The sequence below is a fragment of the Malus sylvestris genome, chromosome 11 (assembly GCF_916048215.2).
Source record: "Malus sylvestris chromosome 11, drMalSylv7.2, whole genome shotgun sequence".
NCBI classification, from domain to species: Eukaryota; Viridiplantae; Streptophyta; class Magnoliopsida; order Rosales; family Rosaceae; genus Malus; species Malus sylvestris.
This window is the reverse complement of record NC_062270.1, coordinates 3,218,846-3,238,196: the sequence shown is the minus strand read 5'-3', so window position 1 is coordinate 3,238,196 and position 19,351 is coordinate 3,218,846. Positions and strand designations below refer to the sequence as shown.

The following is a 19,351-nucleotide window of genomic DNA, read 5'->3' as shown; positions in this document are numbered from 1 at the left end:
GTGTAGCCGATGTGAGATCATAACACCAACGCGACTACGCCTCTCGGCCGCCTCGACTACTCCATCCCATTATGTTGATTCAAGAAGGCAGCAGTCTTTGCATTATGGAAGGTCTGAGAACTAAACCCACACTACTTGACTAATTACCGCATCTTTCATACAGTCTTTGTTAAAAAAAATTCAGAGACTAATATTGGTAGAACCATAAAACAAACAAGCGGAGGCCGAAACACTTGCATCTATTAATTAAAAATAGGGGTAAATATTGAGATTTCTGCACCGAATATTAAGGAGGGCCATATGGTGTAATTTAAACTTGTGATGACGTTTCAAACTCCATCAGGACTTTCGATGACACTCGGTTTCCGGGTACATACTTTTTATTTTTTCTTGTATTAAACAAGTTAACTTGTACATACTTTTTATTTGGAGTCGCATGAATTAATCTGCACAATCTGTACCTTGCATCCTGACACCGCTGGGAAGCTTTGCGGTTTTGAATGCTTCAATTTCCAAACAAAAATCACATGAGACTCGTAATTTTCCAATATAAGAAGCTCAACATAACCTTTGCATCCCTAATTATGACCTAAATTTCACGTACAAATCGAAAACACAAAATGGAAACAAACAAAGACAGGATGTGCTAGAACTGGGCAGAATCCCATGAACTGCAAAAACAGCCTTCTTCGCAATGTTTTCTGCGGTGGTGAGTGAAATCGTTCATGCAAGGTCCTGGCCACGTTAATTTAGATTGATCTTTCTCAAGATAACTGGTTCAAGCAACAACAACATAATCAACCAACTCCCTCAAAATTTAAACCAAAATATCAATTGCCAGATGACATAAAATTTGGTCACTGCAGTCTAAAACTATTATAACAGTGAAGACTGAAAAGGAACTTGCTTTTAGATTCAGTGAAGTGGGAAAGATCACATACATTTAGTTTTCTAACTAGCATCTAACACTTTCATCTTCAACGAGGAGGTCACTGCAGAAGTCCTCCGAGTCCATCACGCATAGTCAAGTGAAAGAAATTGAAACACATGACAATACCAGAATGACTTGATATATTACCATTTTAGCATATTATCATATTGATATTCCGGTGTAGGTAAGTTTTTTGCAAGAAACCAAATATATATGTCAAGATGGAGAAACCTTTACCTTGGAATTGTTCTGGGAGAAGAATGGAGCCGGAGTAGAGTTTGCAATGAGAGAGCTTCCATTGGCAAATGGGAGTTGAAGAACTTGGAGATAACGGATAAAATGTGGGGAGCTTGAGAAAGCATGGAGAATTTTCCTACTGAGTTTCGAAGTCCATATAACACCTTATGGACCCTTTTTTTGGAGCCATAGAAAAAAGTATGTACAGTGTTAAGTTTTGTTTGAAATATTTTTAAAATGACTTAAAGCATTTTTAAAGTAAATATTTTTGGGTTTCAAAAGCGTTTAAAGTACTTTCTACAAGAAACAATAGTTATATGCTTCTTGCATAAAGCAATAAAAGGTTTTTTTTTCAAAATTCACTTGTCATTTTACTGGGAATTGGTTTCAAAAATTTTAACAACAAAAGAGCTTTTAGCTATTTTAAAAATATTTTCAAACGAGCGGAAAAGAAAATAATTATATCCGTGAAAAAGATCAACCATCAATTTCAAAAAGAAGAAAATTAACTATGACCTAATGTTGATTGATATGAAATGAAATTGAATGATAACATACAAATTCATATTTTGATTTAGTGGTATTTTTTATTTATTTTTTGTTAATGTCACAAATTCAAGTATGAAGATGTCATTCTCTCTATTTATAAAAAAAAATTATATTTTCACTATCACAAATGTAATGAGTTTGAGTATAACGTAAAGTAAGATTGTAAAAATGCGTATTTCATGAAAGAACTAAATCAAATAACGTAAAAAAGAAACTTTTTTTTTTTTTGGTCAAATGATAGATTTGTAAAAAAGAAACTTGGGATTTCACAATTTAGTAACCTGCAACCAATGAATCTACATTAGATTTTCTTGATTGATTAGATTTTGAAAATATCATTTAACCAAGTCTTTCATATTAATTTTTTTTTAACCAGATAGCGTTAGAAGGTTTTATTTATTAAATATCTGACTACGAGACTAATAAATATTGTTAACTATTTAGATCATCTCCAAAGAAAATGTTAAATCATAAGTGTAATGTCATGTAATCAAATTTGAAGGTAGGAACAAGTTCCAACCAATATGGCAATCATACGTGGATTGACATATGAGTTTTCATACGTCAAATTTGACATATGAGAAAATGTGATGTCAAATAATTTTAATTATTTTATTATGTGGATCTCATTAATGCATCAATTATAGATCTTGAAAATTTATTTTAATTGATTTCTTTTTAAAATGGGTCCTATAAATATCATTTATAATAAAAAAAACATATCGGTTGGAAAATGAGAAAATCTAACATTGCCACGTTACCCATCAAATTAACATTTGACATTTATCTTTTAACATATCCATTGGAAATGCTCTTAAACTACAAGTCTATGAAAAAAGGTCGCAATCTTTGTGTTTGGGTATTATAAGTACTTGGAAATTACCAAATCCTTTTCTTATAAAAGAAGAAAAAAAATCAAGAAAAAAAGGGATTTCATCTGTCGTACTTGTGAAGCTGCTTGCAATTCGAGCAGGTTTGCAACTGGCAAAGATGGTTGGATGCAATCTGTTACAGGTGGAGTCTGACTCTTTAGAGGCTGTGGCTGCCTGCAATTGAGGTACAAATGACCCTTCAACACTGTGTTTTGTTGCTTCCGATATTAAGGAGCTGGCTTCCGAGTTACAAGAGTGTAGTATGGAGGAGGATTCTCTCCCTCCTAATCTTTCTTTCATTTCCTCCTCTATTACTTGAACATGTACGGTTAAGTTACATCAATATCTTATATGGATTTTTCTTTTTTTATAAACAATAAGACAAAAAACAATGTGTGAGAGGAGGAGATGAAAGATGATGAGAATAGGAAGGAAAAAAATCATACTCCGTAGTATTTTGTATATTTGGCAAAATTGTAAGTGAGCAATTCATTGCCTTGTCAAGTTAAGGTCATATAACGATGATTTTATAGTTTGGTTTGAGGAAACTCTAGATGTTATAAAAGATAAGTTTTTTAATGTGCCAGGAATATAGGGTGCTACGCTATATCTTATAAAATAGTGGTGAGAATTTTTTTTTCAAGTGTCCTTCAACTTATATAATAACATATGTGCTTATATTTCATATACACCTAAAAATCTCCCTTTATAAAGGATATACTCTACCAAGATTATGTATTCTAGTCGAAATTTCTTCGTCACTAAGGTCTGGTTTGATACTGAGGTGATTTTGAAAAAAGTGGGTATCAAAAAAAGCTGGGAGCTTTTTTGTGTTTGGTAAACATTCAACTTCAGCCTTTTTTCACATTTTTTGGTGAAAAAAAAACCAAAAACACAAAGCTGCAAAACCCAGCTTTGAAAAACTGGTTTTTTTTTTACATTTGTTTTACATAAAATTTTACCAAACACTATAATACTGCTTTTTTTTTTCAAAAACACTTTTATAAAAAAGTTTACTAAACACTCTACTGCTCTATTTCACAGCTGCTTATTTTCACGGCACAGCAGAAACAACATTTTTTGAAAGCACAGCAATACCAAACCAGCTATAAGGCTATTGTGTTTTTTCAAAAAGTAAAAGGAGAAGAATCATTCAAACGTGAACTTCTTGGCAAGTTTCGGATTCAAACTCCCCTTTTACCTCTTTGATTCTCTTATTGGGGCAATTTTTCAACACAAAAACCCAAACCCCTCAAATTCGAACAGTCTGGATCCGACACGTGGCACTTCATCGGCCCAGGTCTAACGGAACAAGAATTCCCCAACCCGTACGCGAACCGGACCCCGAAAACTCCTATTAAAAAATCAGATCCAATTAATTAGCGAAAAATAGCAAATCGAATGATCTAGAAACCCTAGTCAAGTCTCCTATATAATCCCTCGCCTCCATCACTCCAGAAACCACTCTCTCCTGCGCTCTCCCTCTCTCTACGGCGTCGTCTGCAAACCCCTAGATCTTCAGGAAATCCTTGTACGCGAGATCAACCAGCTTCTGAGTTTGACCATCAACACCTTCTACAGCAACAATGAGATCTTTCTCCGTGAGCTCATCAGCAATGCCTCTGATGTGAGTCTTCGATCCTTTTGCTGTTCTATTTGTTTTCAGTTTCGGTTTTTTGGGGTTTCTTGTATGAATGGTTGTGTTGTATGTTTGCATTTGGAATTGGGGCGTTTAGATTCTGCGATTGATTCTGTTTAGGTTAGATTAGAGATCTGAACATGCTAATTACGACGCTAAAGTATGTAGATTTATTATGTAATCTTCAATTTTGTTCTGTTTATATAAACTTTTATATAAATTTTTATCTAAACTTTTAAATATATCCAGAAAAAGGAAAACGCCGTCCAAAAATAAGAAAATGCAGCCCAATAAAACTGAAATCCTAAGGATAACTAGCTCTACTTTTGTTTGCTGAAAGTTTCAGGAATTTGAAAAATTCTATGTTGGAACCGGAGGGAAAACAGTCATAAAATAGCCCACTTTGGTTTAAGTTGATTCGTAAATGAGAACTATAGTTGGTAATCGCAAATGAGTTAAAAAGATTGGAGAAATCTATTTGAGAGAAATATTATTAATAATTTTAATTTCTTTTATGCAAGAAAATTTATTTGGAGAAAATAGAAGGGTTTCAGTTAATGAAAGAGTAGCAAGAATAGGTGGATGAGTGTGGAGGCGCAACACAAAGTCTAAAAACGTAGGCTAGAGAAAAGTGGGATTCTTCCTTCCGTTCAGAAGCATATATAGATATAATTCTTTTTTTCTGTTATTTTTTCTTGTGCAATTTATAACTAACTAAATTAAAATTTCCTTAAAAATTGAAGTGAAAGAGTTTGAATATTTGTAAAGATTGTAGTGAGAAAATATATGAAAATTTGATATTAAAGTTTGTTAAGATGAATACTCTTGGGATTATATTGATAGTGTTTACTATATTTGTCTTTGTTAATTAGAGATTTGAGTTTTTTGTCACCTGATTAGCACCTATGGTTGAATTTTTGGAATAGAAATTTCTTGTTAAAAATTTATTATATTGAAATATACTTGTGTAAAACAATTTTTGAATGATAAGAGTGTAAATTACATATGAAATTCAAAATTTAATATACGTATAACAAATATTCAGTTTTTTATACTTACTGAATATTTGTTTTAGGCATATTAAATTTTTAACTTCACATGTAATTTACAATGTCCCATCCAAAAAAACACTCTATCCAAGTATATTGCAGTACAATAAATTTTTTACATGATTTTTTCACTACAAAATTTAACCATATATGCTAAATAAGTGGTTATAAACTCAAATATCTAAACAAGCAAAAGCAAATACGGTAAGCACTATCAATTTAATCTAAGATTATTCACCGCAGCAAACTTCAATGTCAAATTTTCAAATATTTTCTTCACTAGAACTTTGCATATATCCAAACTCTTCCACTTTAATGTCTAAGGGGATTCCAATTTAATTAGTTATAAATTGTTTAAGAAAAAATAACGAAAAAAAGATTTACTTCTTAATATGCTTCTGAACAGGAGGAAGAATCCTCTCTTTTCTCCGGTCTACGTTTTTAGCCTTTCCATTGCGTCTCCACGCTGCATCCATACATTCTTGCCACTCTTTTGTTAATTGAAAACCTTCCGTTTTCTCCAAATATATTTTCCTGCATAAAAAAAAATTAAAATTATTAATGGGTATTGCTTCTTCAATCTTTTTATCTCATCTGGGATTCTTGCCTATGGTTTCCTTTCTGAATCAAATCAATCCAAAAACTCAATGGTTATGTTAGGATTTTTTTTCCCCTTTGTTTCTAACATAGGATTTTCAAATTCCAGAAACTTACAAGTAGAGCTAGTTACCTTGTTAGGATTTCAGTTACGAGGCATTCCGCTCAGGACCTAGGAACGAGACATACGATTTGAGTTACGAGACATTCGCCTACCTGTGATACTGTGTCATCCTCTGCTCTTGACGTTACTTGTAATAATACCTTCTGCTTGTATTCTAAATTGGACGTATGCTCTGAACATATCATTTTATTAACGGTTGAATATTATTTTGGTAAGTTTTACATTACGTAGTTCGTGCGAAATTTTTATGCATGTTTCTTATGTTCTCGGCATATGCATTCATTAAATGGCATGTGTCATCCTCGGGTGTCGGCCAACACGTAACTATTTTGCTGTCCATTGGGATCGGGACGTGTCACCATCCATTATGTTGATTCAAGAAGGCTGCACACTTTGCAATAACCACACTACCTGACTAATTAATTATGAGATATTAATTGGTAGAACCATAAAACGAACAAGCAGGGGGCCGAAACATTTGCATCTATTAATTAAAATTAGGGGAAAATATAAAAAATTTTGCACCGAATATCAGAGTAAATTGTAGTAATGGTCTCTTAACTTTAATCAAATTGGAGCAATTGTCTCTCAACTAATAATTCATTACCATTGGTCCCTCAACTTATCAAAATGTGTGTCAATTTCATCAATTTCGTTAAAATATGTTATGGTGGAATAATCATTTATATAATTAGGGTTCAACTCATCAAAGTGTAATTATAGTTATTTTCGTCAACTATGTCAATATTTTTATCAAAACGAGTTATGCTGAAAGGACTATGCTATAATTAGGTTAAAGTTAAATTACCATTTTTCCAGTTGAATTAAAGTTGAGGGGTCATAGCTGCACGTTGTGATGAGTCGAGGGATCAATGCTAATGAATTTTTAGTTGAGGGATTATTGCTCCAATTGAGTTAAAGTTAAGTATCATAGTTACAATTTACTCCCAAATATTAAGAAGGGCCATATGGTGTAATTTAAACTTGTGATGACGTTTCAAACTCCATCAGGACTTTCGATGACACTCGGTTTCCGGGTACGTACTTTTTATTTTTTTTCTTGTATTAAACAAGTTAACTTGTCATATAATATAACAAACATACATCTCCATTGAATATACATATATATATATATATGACATTTTATACAAAGAGAATGCTTATGTACCGACTTTCAACATTCGGAGCTCAAACGCCTCCAAAACCGTTGTCGAGCAGATATCACTTGGAGTCGCATGAATTAATCTGCACAATCTGTACCTTGAATCCTGACACCGCTGGGAAGCTCTAGGGCCCTGAATGCTTCATTTTCCAAACAAAAATCACATATGACTCATAATTTTCCATTAAGAAGCTCAACAAAACCTTTGCATCCCAAATTATGACCTAAATTTCACGTACAAATCGAAAACACAATGGAAACAAAGACCGACATACAAAATTTTATTGAATAACTTCAGGCTCTTTTATCTCTGGCATTGGTGCCGCAAAAACAGGATGTGCTAGAACTGGGCAGAATCCCATGAACTGCAAAGCCTTTTTGGCAATGTTTTCGCCGGTGGTGAGGGAAATCGTTCATGCAAGGTCCTGGCCACGTTAATTTTAGATTGATCTTTGTCAACATAACTGGTTCAAGCAACAACATAATCAACCAACTCCCTTTTAAACCAAAATATCAATTCCCAGATGACATAAAATTTGGTCACTGCAATCTAAAACTATTGTAACAATGAAGACTGAAAAGGAACTTGCTTTTAGATTCAGTAAAGTGGGAAAGATCACATAAATTTAGTTTTCTAACATCTAACACTACCATCTTCAACGAGGTCACTGCGGAAGTATACCGCGTCCATCACGCATAGTGAAGTGAAAGAAATTGAAACACATGACAATACCAGAATGACTTGATATGTTACCATTTTAGCATATTATCATACTGACATTCCGGTGTAGGTAAGTTTCTCCTAAGAAACCAAATATATCTGTCAAGATGGAGAAACCTTTACCTTGGAATTGTTCTGAGAGAAGAATGGAGCTGGAGTAGGGTTTGCAATGAGAGAGCTTCCATTGGCAAATGGGAGTTGAAGAACTCGGAGATAGCGGATAAAATGGCGGATAAAATGTGGGGAGCTTGAGAAAGCATGGTAAATTTTCCTACTGAGTTTCAATGTCCATATAACACCATATGGACCGTTCTTTTGGAGCCATAGAAACAAGTAGGTATAGTGTTAAGTTTTGTTTGAAATATTTTAAAAATGACTTAAAGCGTTTTTAAATAAAATGTTTTTGGGTTTCAAAAACGTTTAAAATACTTCATACGAGAAGCAATAGTTATGTGCTTGCATAAAGCAATAAAAGACTTTTTTTTTTCAAAATTCACTTGTCATTTTACCAAGAATTGGTTCCAAAAATTTTAACAAAAAAGCTTTTAGCTATTTCCAAATGAGCGCTAAGTCTATGCGAAAAAGAAAATAATTAGGGTAAACTGTCGGTTTACCCCTTGAACTTTCACCTCACTTTCGATTTCCCCCCTGAACTTTTCTATTGGAAAATTAAGGACTCAAACTAATTTTTTTAGCCAATTTGCCCCCTACCGTTAGTTTTTCATATATTCCATCCATATTTCCGTTAAGTGAGACCATGTGCATAACATGTGAGGATAGTTAAGTCATTTCAATTTAAAAATGATTAAAAACTGAAAATAAATAATAATAATAATTTTCCCTCTATTTTTTCCCGCTAATTCATATCCTCAATTTTAATTTTCCCTCTCATTCCTATGCATGAGAAATAACATATGGTGTTATTGTCTTCATAAGTAGCTAAGTGAATCTTTTTTTTGAAGCATGTACTACCATTTTTATTTTCTCTAACAAATTAATAATTTGACAAATGCTCATGGTGTTATTGTCTCCAAAGCAGTGCATTAATATAAGAAACATGTCCATAAAAAAGACTAGGGTTTCTTATATTAATGCACTGCTTTGGAGACAATAGCACCATTAGCATTTGTCAAATTATTAATTTGTTAGAGAAAATAAAAATGGTAGACAATAACACCATATGTCATTTCTTATGTATAGGAATGAGAGGGAAAAATAAAATCGAGGATAGGAATTAGCGGGAAAAAATAGAGGGAAAGTTTTGTTTTTTTTATTATTTTTAGTTTTTTAATCATTTTTAAGAGTGAAATAACTTAACTACCCTCACATGTTGTGCACATGGTCTCACTTAACGGAAATATGGATGGAATATATGAAAAACTAACGGTAGGGGCAAATTGGCTAAAAAAATTAGTTTGAGTCCTTAATTTTCCAATGGAAAAGTTCAGGGGGGAAATCGAAAGTGAGGTGAAAGTTCAGGGGGTAAACCGACAATTTACTCAAAATAATTATATCTGTGAAAAAGATCAACCATTAATTTCAAAAGAAGAAAATTAACCATAATTTAAGATCTAATGTTGATTGATATGAAATGAAGTTGAATGATAAAATACAAATTAATATTTTGATTTAGTGGTATTTTCTTTGTTAATGTCAGAAACTTAAGTACAAAGATGTCATTATTATCTATTCTAAAGTTGGAGGGGAATTGCCATGTTCATGGTGCGGTGCCTGGTGTGGCAGTGCGAGACACACAGAGAGTTTGAGAAGCAGCGATTAATTTTTTGGATAAGAGAAACGGAATGAAGCAGAAGACTCGAGAAGAGGCATCTTCAATGATGATGAACGCTCTACAAACAAAATCCCTAAAATCACAAAAAGGAAATTTGAACACAAAATCCATTTGTAAATCCAAAATCGTAATAATGAAATTAAAACAAAACAAAAAGGAAATTAAGAGAGAAAGGGAGAATAGAGAGAGAGATCGAAGTACCGTTAGTTAAGAGTGGACGGCGTCGGTTCTCGGAGCACAGTAATTCCTGAAGATCTCTTCTGCCGTTGGCGGATTCGAGCCCATCTCCCTGCTCCTCTCCTTTATCTCACCGAAGCTCTTAAGTTATAGAAATGGAGGCCAGTTTGTGTGGTTTTGGTTTTAGGAAGCAAGAGCCGATGCTATTCCAGAGATGGTGTTGTGGCTATTAGAGTAGGAGAGAGAAAGGAAGAGTGAGAGATGAGAGGAGAGCGCACGCTTGTAACCCAGTAATCTGTGCCAAACCAAATGGACAAAATTACCCTCCCAACCTAGCCCCATTTGGCTGGTATTGTTGTAAATAGCATGAAATCGAGTGGCTCCGTGCTAAACCATGCGGATGTCATTTTACTAAGAATTGGTTCCAAAAATTTAAACAACAAAAAAGCTTTTAGCTATTTCCAAATGAGCGCCAAGTCTATGCTAAAAAGAAAATAATTATATCCGTGAAAAAGATCAACCATTAATTTGAAAAAGAAGAAAATTAACTATACTTTAAGATTTAATGTTGATTGATATGAAATGAAGTTGAAAGATAAAATACAAATTACTATTTTGATTTAGTGGCATTTTCTTTGTTAATGTCAAAAATTCAAGTACGAAGATGTCATTATTATTTATTCTAAAATTGGAGGGGAATTGGCCTGTTCATGGCTACAGTCAAGAAAATGCCACTTGATTTCACTCTATTTACAAAAATGCCAGCCAAATTAGGATGGGTTGGGAGGGTAATTCTCAAAATTTCAAAGGGTGATTTTGTCCACATGGTTTAGCACGGAGCCACTTGGTCATTGAGAAATGTAGTTGGATTTAAGATTTTGCGAAATTGGAACATTTTTAGGAAAATGACAGAATTTGGGATTGGGCCTGTCAAGTTGTTATAAGAAAAGTCATAGGTATCCACGGACATGATTGCTATCAATTTGAATTTTGTTACAATAAATTTCGCTTGAGCATAATGATTGCACTGAATTCGTTTTGTGATGATTCAATTTTGGGTTTGAAAAATGCTCACTGTTTTAAATTTGAAATTCTGTTGATTTTCCATTCAGGTTGAACAAAAATATCTCCAGGATTCCCCTTTTTTTAATGGTGTTGTTAGGGTAAATTTTCTTTATTCTTCTTGCAGATTAATTTTCGATGGATTATGTCGTTTGAGTAGTATGCAAGCCAGATATTGTATCTTTGAGAATGCTTATGGTGTATAGTTCTGCATAAGTTGATTTTAGGAGTGGAATATAACCGTATATGGAGCTTCGTGGTGCATGCACTGGAAATTTTATGATTTAGGATTTTTTTCGATTTCCTCCCTGTAGTTGTTTTATGTATGGTGGATGAATTGAATTTGGAAGTAAAGCAACTCAATGGTTGTCTTTTTTTTTTTATATTTATTGCAAGAATGCTACTAGAAGAATGGCAGATTTTATCATATGACTGTCATTGAAGATTTATCTTGAACCTGGACAGGTTTTTGTCAATTGTTATTTACGAAGGTTGTGACTGTTCGTGCTGGCACCAAAATAAAGTTTGTAGAAGGTTGCTGACCAACGATAAAAGATAGCTTGCAATTTTTATTTTAATGAATCTTATTAAATGCATTTGAGTACCACAAAAATTTACTCAATTATTTATTAGGAAAATCACTATCTTCACTAAAACTGTTATTCATTTACATTAACAACTTTTTTTTCTTTTTCCAATTTGTAATAGAGAAGCATGTCTATCATGAAAAACAAAAGACGGCAGTTCTGAAGTGACGACCAAGATAGTTTAGAAGTGTAATATAGTTGTAAACATGAATGTAAACCAGGGATGAAAAAAGTTAATATAATTCTGATTCTGGACGTGTCACATCCCGGCCCGGGGTGGATCACTTCCCGGGCCCGTTTCACCACCGTAGCACGATATTATCCGCTTTGGGCTTACCATTCCCTCACAGTTTTGTTTTTGGGAACTCACGAGCATTCCCATGATGGGTCTCACATGACGGCCAGCATGCCCTCCTTCGGGACGGGGTGTGTCAGGACGACTCATGCGAATTTTATCTGAATTTGAATAATTTTTTATCTGGGTGTACAGTTACATTTGTGATTTGTTGTTTATGTGGTGAAAAAATAAGATGGCTTTATACTTTATACTTTTTATGAGACTTAATTTTGAGTATTTAATTTGAGTTCTCATGCAAGAAGAAAGGTCACTTGAGTTTTGAGTTCCCATATATTTTCATTGTTTCATTTATACATCTGTTGGAGAAACTTCATCTGTGTAAGTTTATCTTACATTGCTGGTCTCAAGCCCGGATAAAGGAGGAGGGGGAGGGCGTCAGGTAGTCGACAGCCGGCACTCTTAGGTTACGTCGAATCCTTATGAAAATGAATCCAGAACGAAATCGTGCTAAAATTAGGGCGTCACCCGTAAGTGGCGTGCTGTGTGGCTCGAGCACAGTGATAAATGTGCAAGGGTCGCTGTATCTCCATCGGCATCCGGATGCAGTGTTAAATGAGCAAGGGGGTCATAGAAACTTCTTTTTGAACGACTCTACTCAAAGTTGTTTGGAAGCATATGCTCCTATCAACTTTATACAGGACATATAAAACAAGTACTTTGATCCTATTAGACGGGGAATTGTGAAGAAGCTAGAACATAAGGGTAGAGTTCAAGATAGTAGAATTTTAGCCCATTCCACTTAGTGGGAAAATACTTTGTTTTTTGTTGTTGTTGGAGAATTTGAGGGGATTGGGAGGCAAATGAGTGAGACTTATGATGGTTACACAAATAAATGGTCTCTCACATCTTGAACCAGATTACTCTGGGTTTTGGCAGGTATGAATGATTCCAGCCTTTTTTAGAGGAACTATGTTGTCCATATCAATCAAAATATTCTGTTATTAGGATCAATTACATAGGGTTAGGCCAACTAAAATGGCTGGACAGAAGAAATGGTCCTAATTGTTCACTCTAATGATGTTGGCAAGTAACCTTGATTGTTCTAAACGTTGGCGGTGCTTCTGTTTTCCATAATGTAAGCCCAAGATTATGCGATGGTGCTCAATTTGGATTTGTTGCATAGCTAGAAAGATGATTTTGCGGTCATTGTTGAAGACAGTTATATGCCAAGGTATTGATTCTTTCGAATCCCAATTTAAAAAAGTCAGATTTATATATATTTTGCATAATTATAATTAGTCTACTTGGGTTAGCTTAAGATTACAGAGAACAGCCTACTAGAGCCGGCCCTGAGGGTGTGCAACAAGTGCCACCACACAGGCCCCCGATATAGAAGGCCCCTAAATTTTCATTATATATATACAGATGCATATAAAATAATTAGATGAAAAAAAAATCTTATCTATGTTTCTAGCGCAAGCAGTTTAGCTCTTCTTTCTTATAGCCCATGTGCTGGGTTCGAATCCCAGTGATATTGTTTTGTTATATTTTAAGCTTTTGCAAATTTGTAAACAGAGCTTTTGCAAATTTGTAAACAGGAGATAACAAAAAGGCATCTAATGTGTATCAAACTCAGGACCTTCGAAGGTAAGGAAAAACATCTGGCTGATCAAACAACTTAAAGGCATCTAACGTGTATCAAACTCAGGACCTTCGAAGGTAAGGAAAAACACCTGGCTGATCAAACAACTTATTTTTGTTGCAGTAACTTGTAATATTTTAGTTTTACAGATGAAAAAAATTAAAAAATAATAATAATAAAGAAATATAACATTAAAAAAAATGAAGGGCATCCATCTAAGTTTTGCACAGTGCCCCTCAATACTCAGGATCGGCCCTGAGGCTACTACATGGGGGAATAAATCTTTCTTATAGCATGCATATCCATATATAGCAAGCAAAGTTTCACTTCCTTGGTTCTTAGGCACTAGACCGTCTTTCCTTTAGCTTATAATTAGCTGCTCATGAATTCTTGACATCTTATTTTATTATTCTTATTGGGGTGTTTTATAGCACCGTAGATTTTTTCAAGGAGCTTCATCAGTTTGTTGTCTAATGCTGGTTAATTTTAAGTAATATTTATGGTGTAGATTGGGAAAACAAACTTGAGGTATTAATTTTTCAGAGATGGTTTATGCTTGAAATTAGCCCTGTTTTTATATCTACCAACATTTTGTTTTCTTGGAGTTACCATGTCCTTGAAAACTTGCTGAAACAACAATGGAACGGTTTTTTTGTTTTTTGTTAACTGCTTAAAGAGTTGTTAGGCCTACAGGCCATATATTTTGCCACCTTAATTGCAAGGGCAAAATATGTGTGGATTGCATCATGCTTTTGTTTCTTATGGAAATAGGCATCCTGCATTTTTCTTTTCATTGAACATTAGTGCTTGAAAGCTTAGCTGCTGAAGCAAAAATGGAATACTTTTAATGTTTTTTTGTTAACTACTAAAACATGCGGCTGGCCTGCAGGACATATATTTTGTCATCTTAACTTCAAAGGCAATATATATGTGAACTGCATGTTGCTTATGTTTTTTTTTTTTTTTTTTTTAAAGGAATTGCTTCTGTTTCTTATGGAAACAGGATTTTTTGCAACCACATCTTTTGTAATAAAGAACGTTCAACTTCGTCATGTTAATTGTACAATGTCTTTTCATATCAGCTATGTTGAATGTATAACCAAGCTGCTTATCTTACCGACCTCTTTCACTCATCTATTTCTTTGTTCATTCATGATTATGTTTAATTTATTCAAGTTAAATGTGTCTTGTTCATACAGTTAAGGCTGGTGCATTCAAGTCCCGCAACAACGCACGGGCATATTTTCTAGTTCTCTCTATTTATAAAGAGAAATTATATTTTCACCGTCACAAATGTAATGAGTTTGAGTATAACGTAAAGTACAATTGTAAAAATGCGTATTTCATGGAAGAACTAAATCAAATAACGTAAAAATTAAAATGTTTATTTATTTATTTATCAAATGATAGATTTGTAAAAAAGAAACCTGGGATTTCACAATTTTGTAACCTTCAACCAATGAACCTACATTAGATTTTCTTGATTGATTAGATTTTGAAAATATCATTCAACCAAGTCTTTCATATTAATTGTTTTTTTAAACTAGATAGTGTTTGAAGGTTTTATTTATTAAATATCTGACTACAAGACTGATAAATATTGTTAACTACTTAAACTACAAATCTTTATGAAAAAAGGTCGCAATCTTTGTGTTTAGGTATTATAAGTACTTGGAAATTACCAAATCCGTTTCTTATAAAAGAAGAAAAAAATAAAGAAAAAAAGGGATTCCATCTGTCGTACAGGTCGAGTCCGACTCTTTGGCTGTGGCTGCCTGCAATGGAGGTACAAAATGACCTTTCAATTATGGGTTTTGTTGCTTCTGATATTAAGTAGCTGGCTTCCGAGTAACAAGAGTGTAGTATTGAGAGGATGATTCTTTTCCCTACTAATCTCTTTCTTATTTCTTCCTCTCAATATTTTATATGGATTTTTTTTTATAAACAATAAGACAAAAAACAATGTGTGAGAGGTGGAGAAGAAAGGGAATGAGAATATGAGGGAAGAGAATCCTACTCCGTAATATTTTGTATATTTGGCGAAATTGTGAGTGAGTGGTTCATTGCCTCCTCAAGTTAAGGTTATATAATGGTGATTCTATAGTTTGGTTTGAGGAATCTCCATATGTTATAAAAGAAAGGTTTTTCAATATACCAAAAATATAAGATGCTACGCCATATATTATATACCAGGTTGAGAATTATTTTTCAAGTATCTTTTAACTTGTATGATAACATATATATATATATATATATATATATATATATATATATATATATATATATATATATATATATAGCGTATATGTCTACATTCCATATGCACCTAAAAATCTCTCGTTATAAAGGAAATACTCTACCAAGATTCTGTATTCTAGTCGAAATTTCTTCGTCACTAAGGCTATCGTTTTTTTCAAAAGTAAAAGGAGAAGAATCATTCAAACGTGAACTTCTTGGCAAGTTTCGGATTCAAACTCCCCTTTTTCCTCTTTGATTCTCTTATTGGGGGCAATTTTTCAACACAAAGAGCCAAACCCCTCAAATTCGAACAGTCTAGATCCGACACGTGGCACCGCAGCGGCCCAGGTCTAACGGAACAGGAATTCCCCAACCCGTACGCGAACCGGACCCCGAAAATTCCTAATAAAAAATCAGATCCAATTAATTAGCGAAAAATAGCAATCGAAGGATCTAGAAACCCTAGTCAAGTCTCCTATATAATCCCTCGCCTCCCTCTCTCCAGGAACCACTCTCTCCTACGCTCTCCCACTCTCTCTTTACGACGTCGTCTCCAAAACCCTAGATCTTCAGAAAATCCTTGTACGCGAGATCAATGGCGGAGGCTGAGACGTTTGCCTTCCAGGCCGAGATCAACCAGCTTCTGAGTTTGATCATCAACACCTTCTACAGCAACAAGGAGATCTTTCTCCGTGAGCTCATCAGCAATGCCTCTGATGTGAGTCTTCGATCCTTTTTGCTGTTCTATTTGCTTTCAGTTTCGGTGTTTTTGGGGTTTCTTGTATGAATCGTTGCGTTGTATGTTTGAATTTGGAATTGGGGCGTTTAGATTCTGCGATTGATTCATTTTGGGTTAGATTAGAGATCTGAACATGTTGATTTAGATGCTAAAGTATGTAGATTTGTTCTGTAATCTTCGATTTTGTTCTGTTTATTTGAAATTTTCGATTTCTGTAGAAAGAGTCTTGGGTTAGATCTCTTGTTGTGGCTTGAAAATACTGGAGAATTTGTGATTAAGGGTTTCCGGGTTTCGATTAATGTTAGGATTTTGATATATTCTGGGATTATGTAGTTCATCGTTAAAGCCAGTTATTAAGTTCAATTGGGTATAAAAAATTTATATGTTACTGAGTTTTATACAAGTAGTTATTTTTATTTTAAAGTTACAGACCGTTTTTGAAATTGTTTTCGTAATTTATACAAATAGTGATCTTGGTTTTTAAAGGTGTGGAAATTGTGTAGTTAAATATTTTTTATGTGTTTGTCTTAATGTGATTTCTTTTGTTGAGATAGATGAAATTTGGCACTCTTTTTACTTATTTGTTTATGTTATGTATACAGGCTCTTGATAAGATTAGATTTGAGAGCTTGACCGACAAGAGCAAGCTCGATGGCCAGCCAGAGCTCTTCATCCATATCATCCCTGACAAAGCCAGCAACACATTGACCATTATCGACAGTGGTATTGGGATGACCAAAGCTGGTACGTTGGTTTTCACTATTTGATTTGTTATTTAATGTTTGATTTTTGATTCGTTTATTTGATGCTAATCCAATTGGGATTTTGTACTTATGGTTTTAATCTTGATTTGTGATGTCAGATTTGGTGAACAACCTCGGTACCATTGCTAGGTCTGGCACCAAGGAGTTCATGGAAGCCTTGGCTGCTGGTGCTGATGTTAGCATGATCGGTCAGTTCGGTGTTGGGTTCTACTCTGCATACCTTGTTGCTGATAAGGTCATTGTTACCGCCAAGCACAATGACGATGAGCAGTATGTGTGGGAGTCTCAGGCTGGTGGCTCATTCACTGTGACCAGAGACACCACTGGTGAGGTTCTCGGCAGGGGTACAAAGATCACCCTTTACCTTAAGGAGGACCAGCTTGAGTACCTTGAGGAGCGTCGCCTCAAGGATTTGATCAAGAAGCACTCTGAGTTCATCAGCTACCCAATCTCTCTGTGGATTGAGAAGACCACCGAGAAGGAGATTTCTGATGACGAGGATGAGGAAGAAAAGAAAGAAGAGGAAGGAAAGGTTGAGGAAGTTGACGAGGAGAAAGAGAAGGAAGAGAAGAAAAAGAAGAAGATCCAGGAGGTTTCCCATGAATGGTCTTTGGTTAACAAGCAGAAGCCTATCTGGATGAGGAAGCCAGAGGAGATCACCAAGGAAGAGTACTCTGCCTTTTACAAGAGTCTCACCAATGACTGGGAGGAGCACCTTTCTGTGAAGCACTTTTCGGTTGAGGGTCAGCTTGAGTTCAAGGCTGTCCTCTTCGTCCCGAAGAGGGCTCCATTCGATCTGTTTGACACCAAGAAGAAGCCCAACAACATCAAGCTCTATGTCCGCCGTGTCTTCATCATGGACAACTGTGAGGAGTTGATCCCAGAATACCTTGGCTTTGTTAAGGGTATTGTCGACTCTGAGGATCTTCCCCTTAACATCTCAAGAGAAACGTTGCAGCAGAACAAGATCTTGAAGGTCATCCGCAAGAACTTGGTTAAGAAGTGCATTGAGATGTTCCAGGAAATTGCTGAGAACAAGGAGGACTACAACAAGTTCTACGAGTCCTTCTCCAAGAACCTCAAGCTTGGAATCCATGAGGACTCCCAGAACAAGACCAAGCTTGCCGAGTTGCTGAGATACCACTCCACCAAGAGCGGTGAGGAGATGACCAGCCTTAAGGACTATGTGACAAGGATGAAGGAGGGCCAGCAAGACATCTACTACATCACTGGTGAGAGCAAGAAGGCTGTTGAGAACTCTCCATTCCTTGAGAAGCTAAAGAAGAAGGGTTACGAGGTTCTCTTCATGGTTGACGCCATTGATGAGTATGCTGTTGGTCAGCTCAAGGAATTCGAGGGCAAGAAGCTTGTCTCAGCCACCAAGGAAGGTCTAAAGCTTGATGAGAGCGAAGACGAGACCAAGAAGAAGGAAGAGCTCAAGGAGAAATTCGAGGGTCTCTGCAAGGTCGTCAAGGATGTGTTGGGTGACAGAGTCGAGAAGGTTGTGGTGTCTGACCGTGTGGTCGATTCTCCCTGCTGTTTGGTGACCGGCGAGTATGGCTGGACTGCCAACATGGAAAGAATCATGAAGGCTCAGGCTTTGAGGGATAACAGCATGGCCGGCTACATGTCTTCCAAGAAGACCATGGAGATCAACCCCGAGAACCCGATCATGGAGGAGCTCAGGAAGAGGGCTGATGCAGATAAGAACGACAAGTCGGTGAAGGACCTTGTCCTCCTCCTGTTCGAGACTTCTCTTCTCACCTCCGGGTTCAGCCTCGACGACCCCAACACCTTCGGCAACAGGATCCACAGGATGTTGAAGCTTGGACTGAGCATTGATGATGACGCTGTGGAGGGCGACGCAGAGATGCCACCATTGGAGGACGCTGATGCTGATGCAGAGGGCAGCAAGATGGAGGAAGTCGATTAAGTTTCTTGAGTGATTTAACCCCCCACCCAGCCAGCAGTAGTTTTTCTTACCCCACCCCCTTAAGTAGTTATTTTTCTTTTAAATTCTAAGTTTTTGTATTTTTGGACGGTTTACTACTGTCTGGTATCGGATATTATAATTACCTTTTTTTTATTAATGTTTGCGTTTTGGAACAATTATCTCTTTGTGGCTCTCTGTCCTTTGTTATCTTATATTTTTAAAAAAATTAACCGGAAGT

At 35.4% G+C, this 19,351-nt stretch overlaps 1 protein-coding gene and 1 long non-coding RNA gene across 3 annotated transcripts; both read left to right on the top strand.

Moving 5' to 3' along the window:
- The first annotated feature begins 3,832 nt into the window (after positions 1 to 3,832).
- On the top strand, positions 3,833 to 15,491 carry LOC126590846 (uncharacterized). 2 transcript variants are annotated; one of them, XR_007612174.1, is made up of 4 exons: positions 3,833 to 4,216; positions 10,963 to 11,013; positions 11,378 to 13,028; positions 13,871 to 15,491. It is a non-coding gene; the product is annotated as an uncharacterized LOC126590846 (long non-coding RNA). The 2 variants fall into 2 exon arrangements; XR_007612173.1 differs by having other exon boundaries at positions 13,396 to 15,491.
- Positions 15,492 to 16,171: 680 nt separating this feature from the next.
- Positions 16,172 to 19,289, top strand: LOC126590839 (heat shock protein 90-2). The gene is made up of 3 exons (XM_050256351.1): positions 16,172 to 16,395; positions 17,019 to 17,160; positions 17,279 to 19,289. The coding sequence occupies exons 1-3, from the start codon at positions 16,273 to 16,275 to the stop codon at positions 19,111 to 19,113; spliced, it is 2,100 nt and encodes a 699-aa protein (XP_050112308.1). The 5' UTR covers positions 16,172 to 16,272; the 3' UTR covers positions 19,114 to 19,289.
- The last annotated feature ends 62 nt before the right edge of the window (positions 19,290 to 19,351 follow it).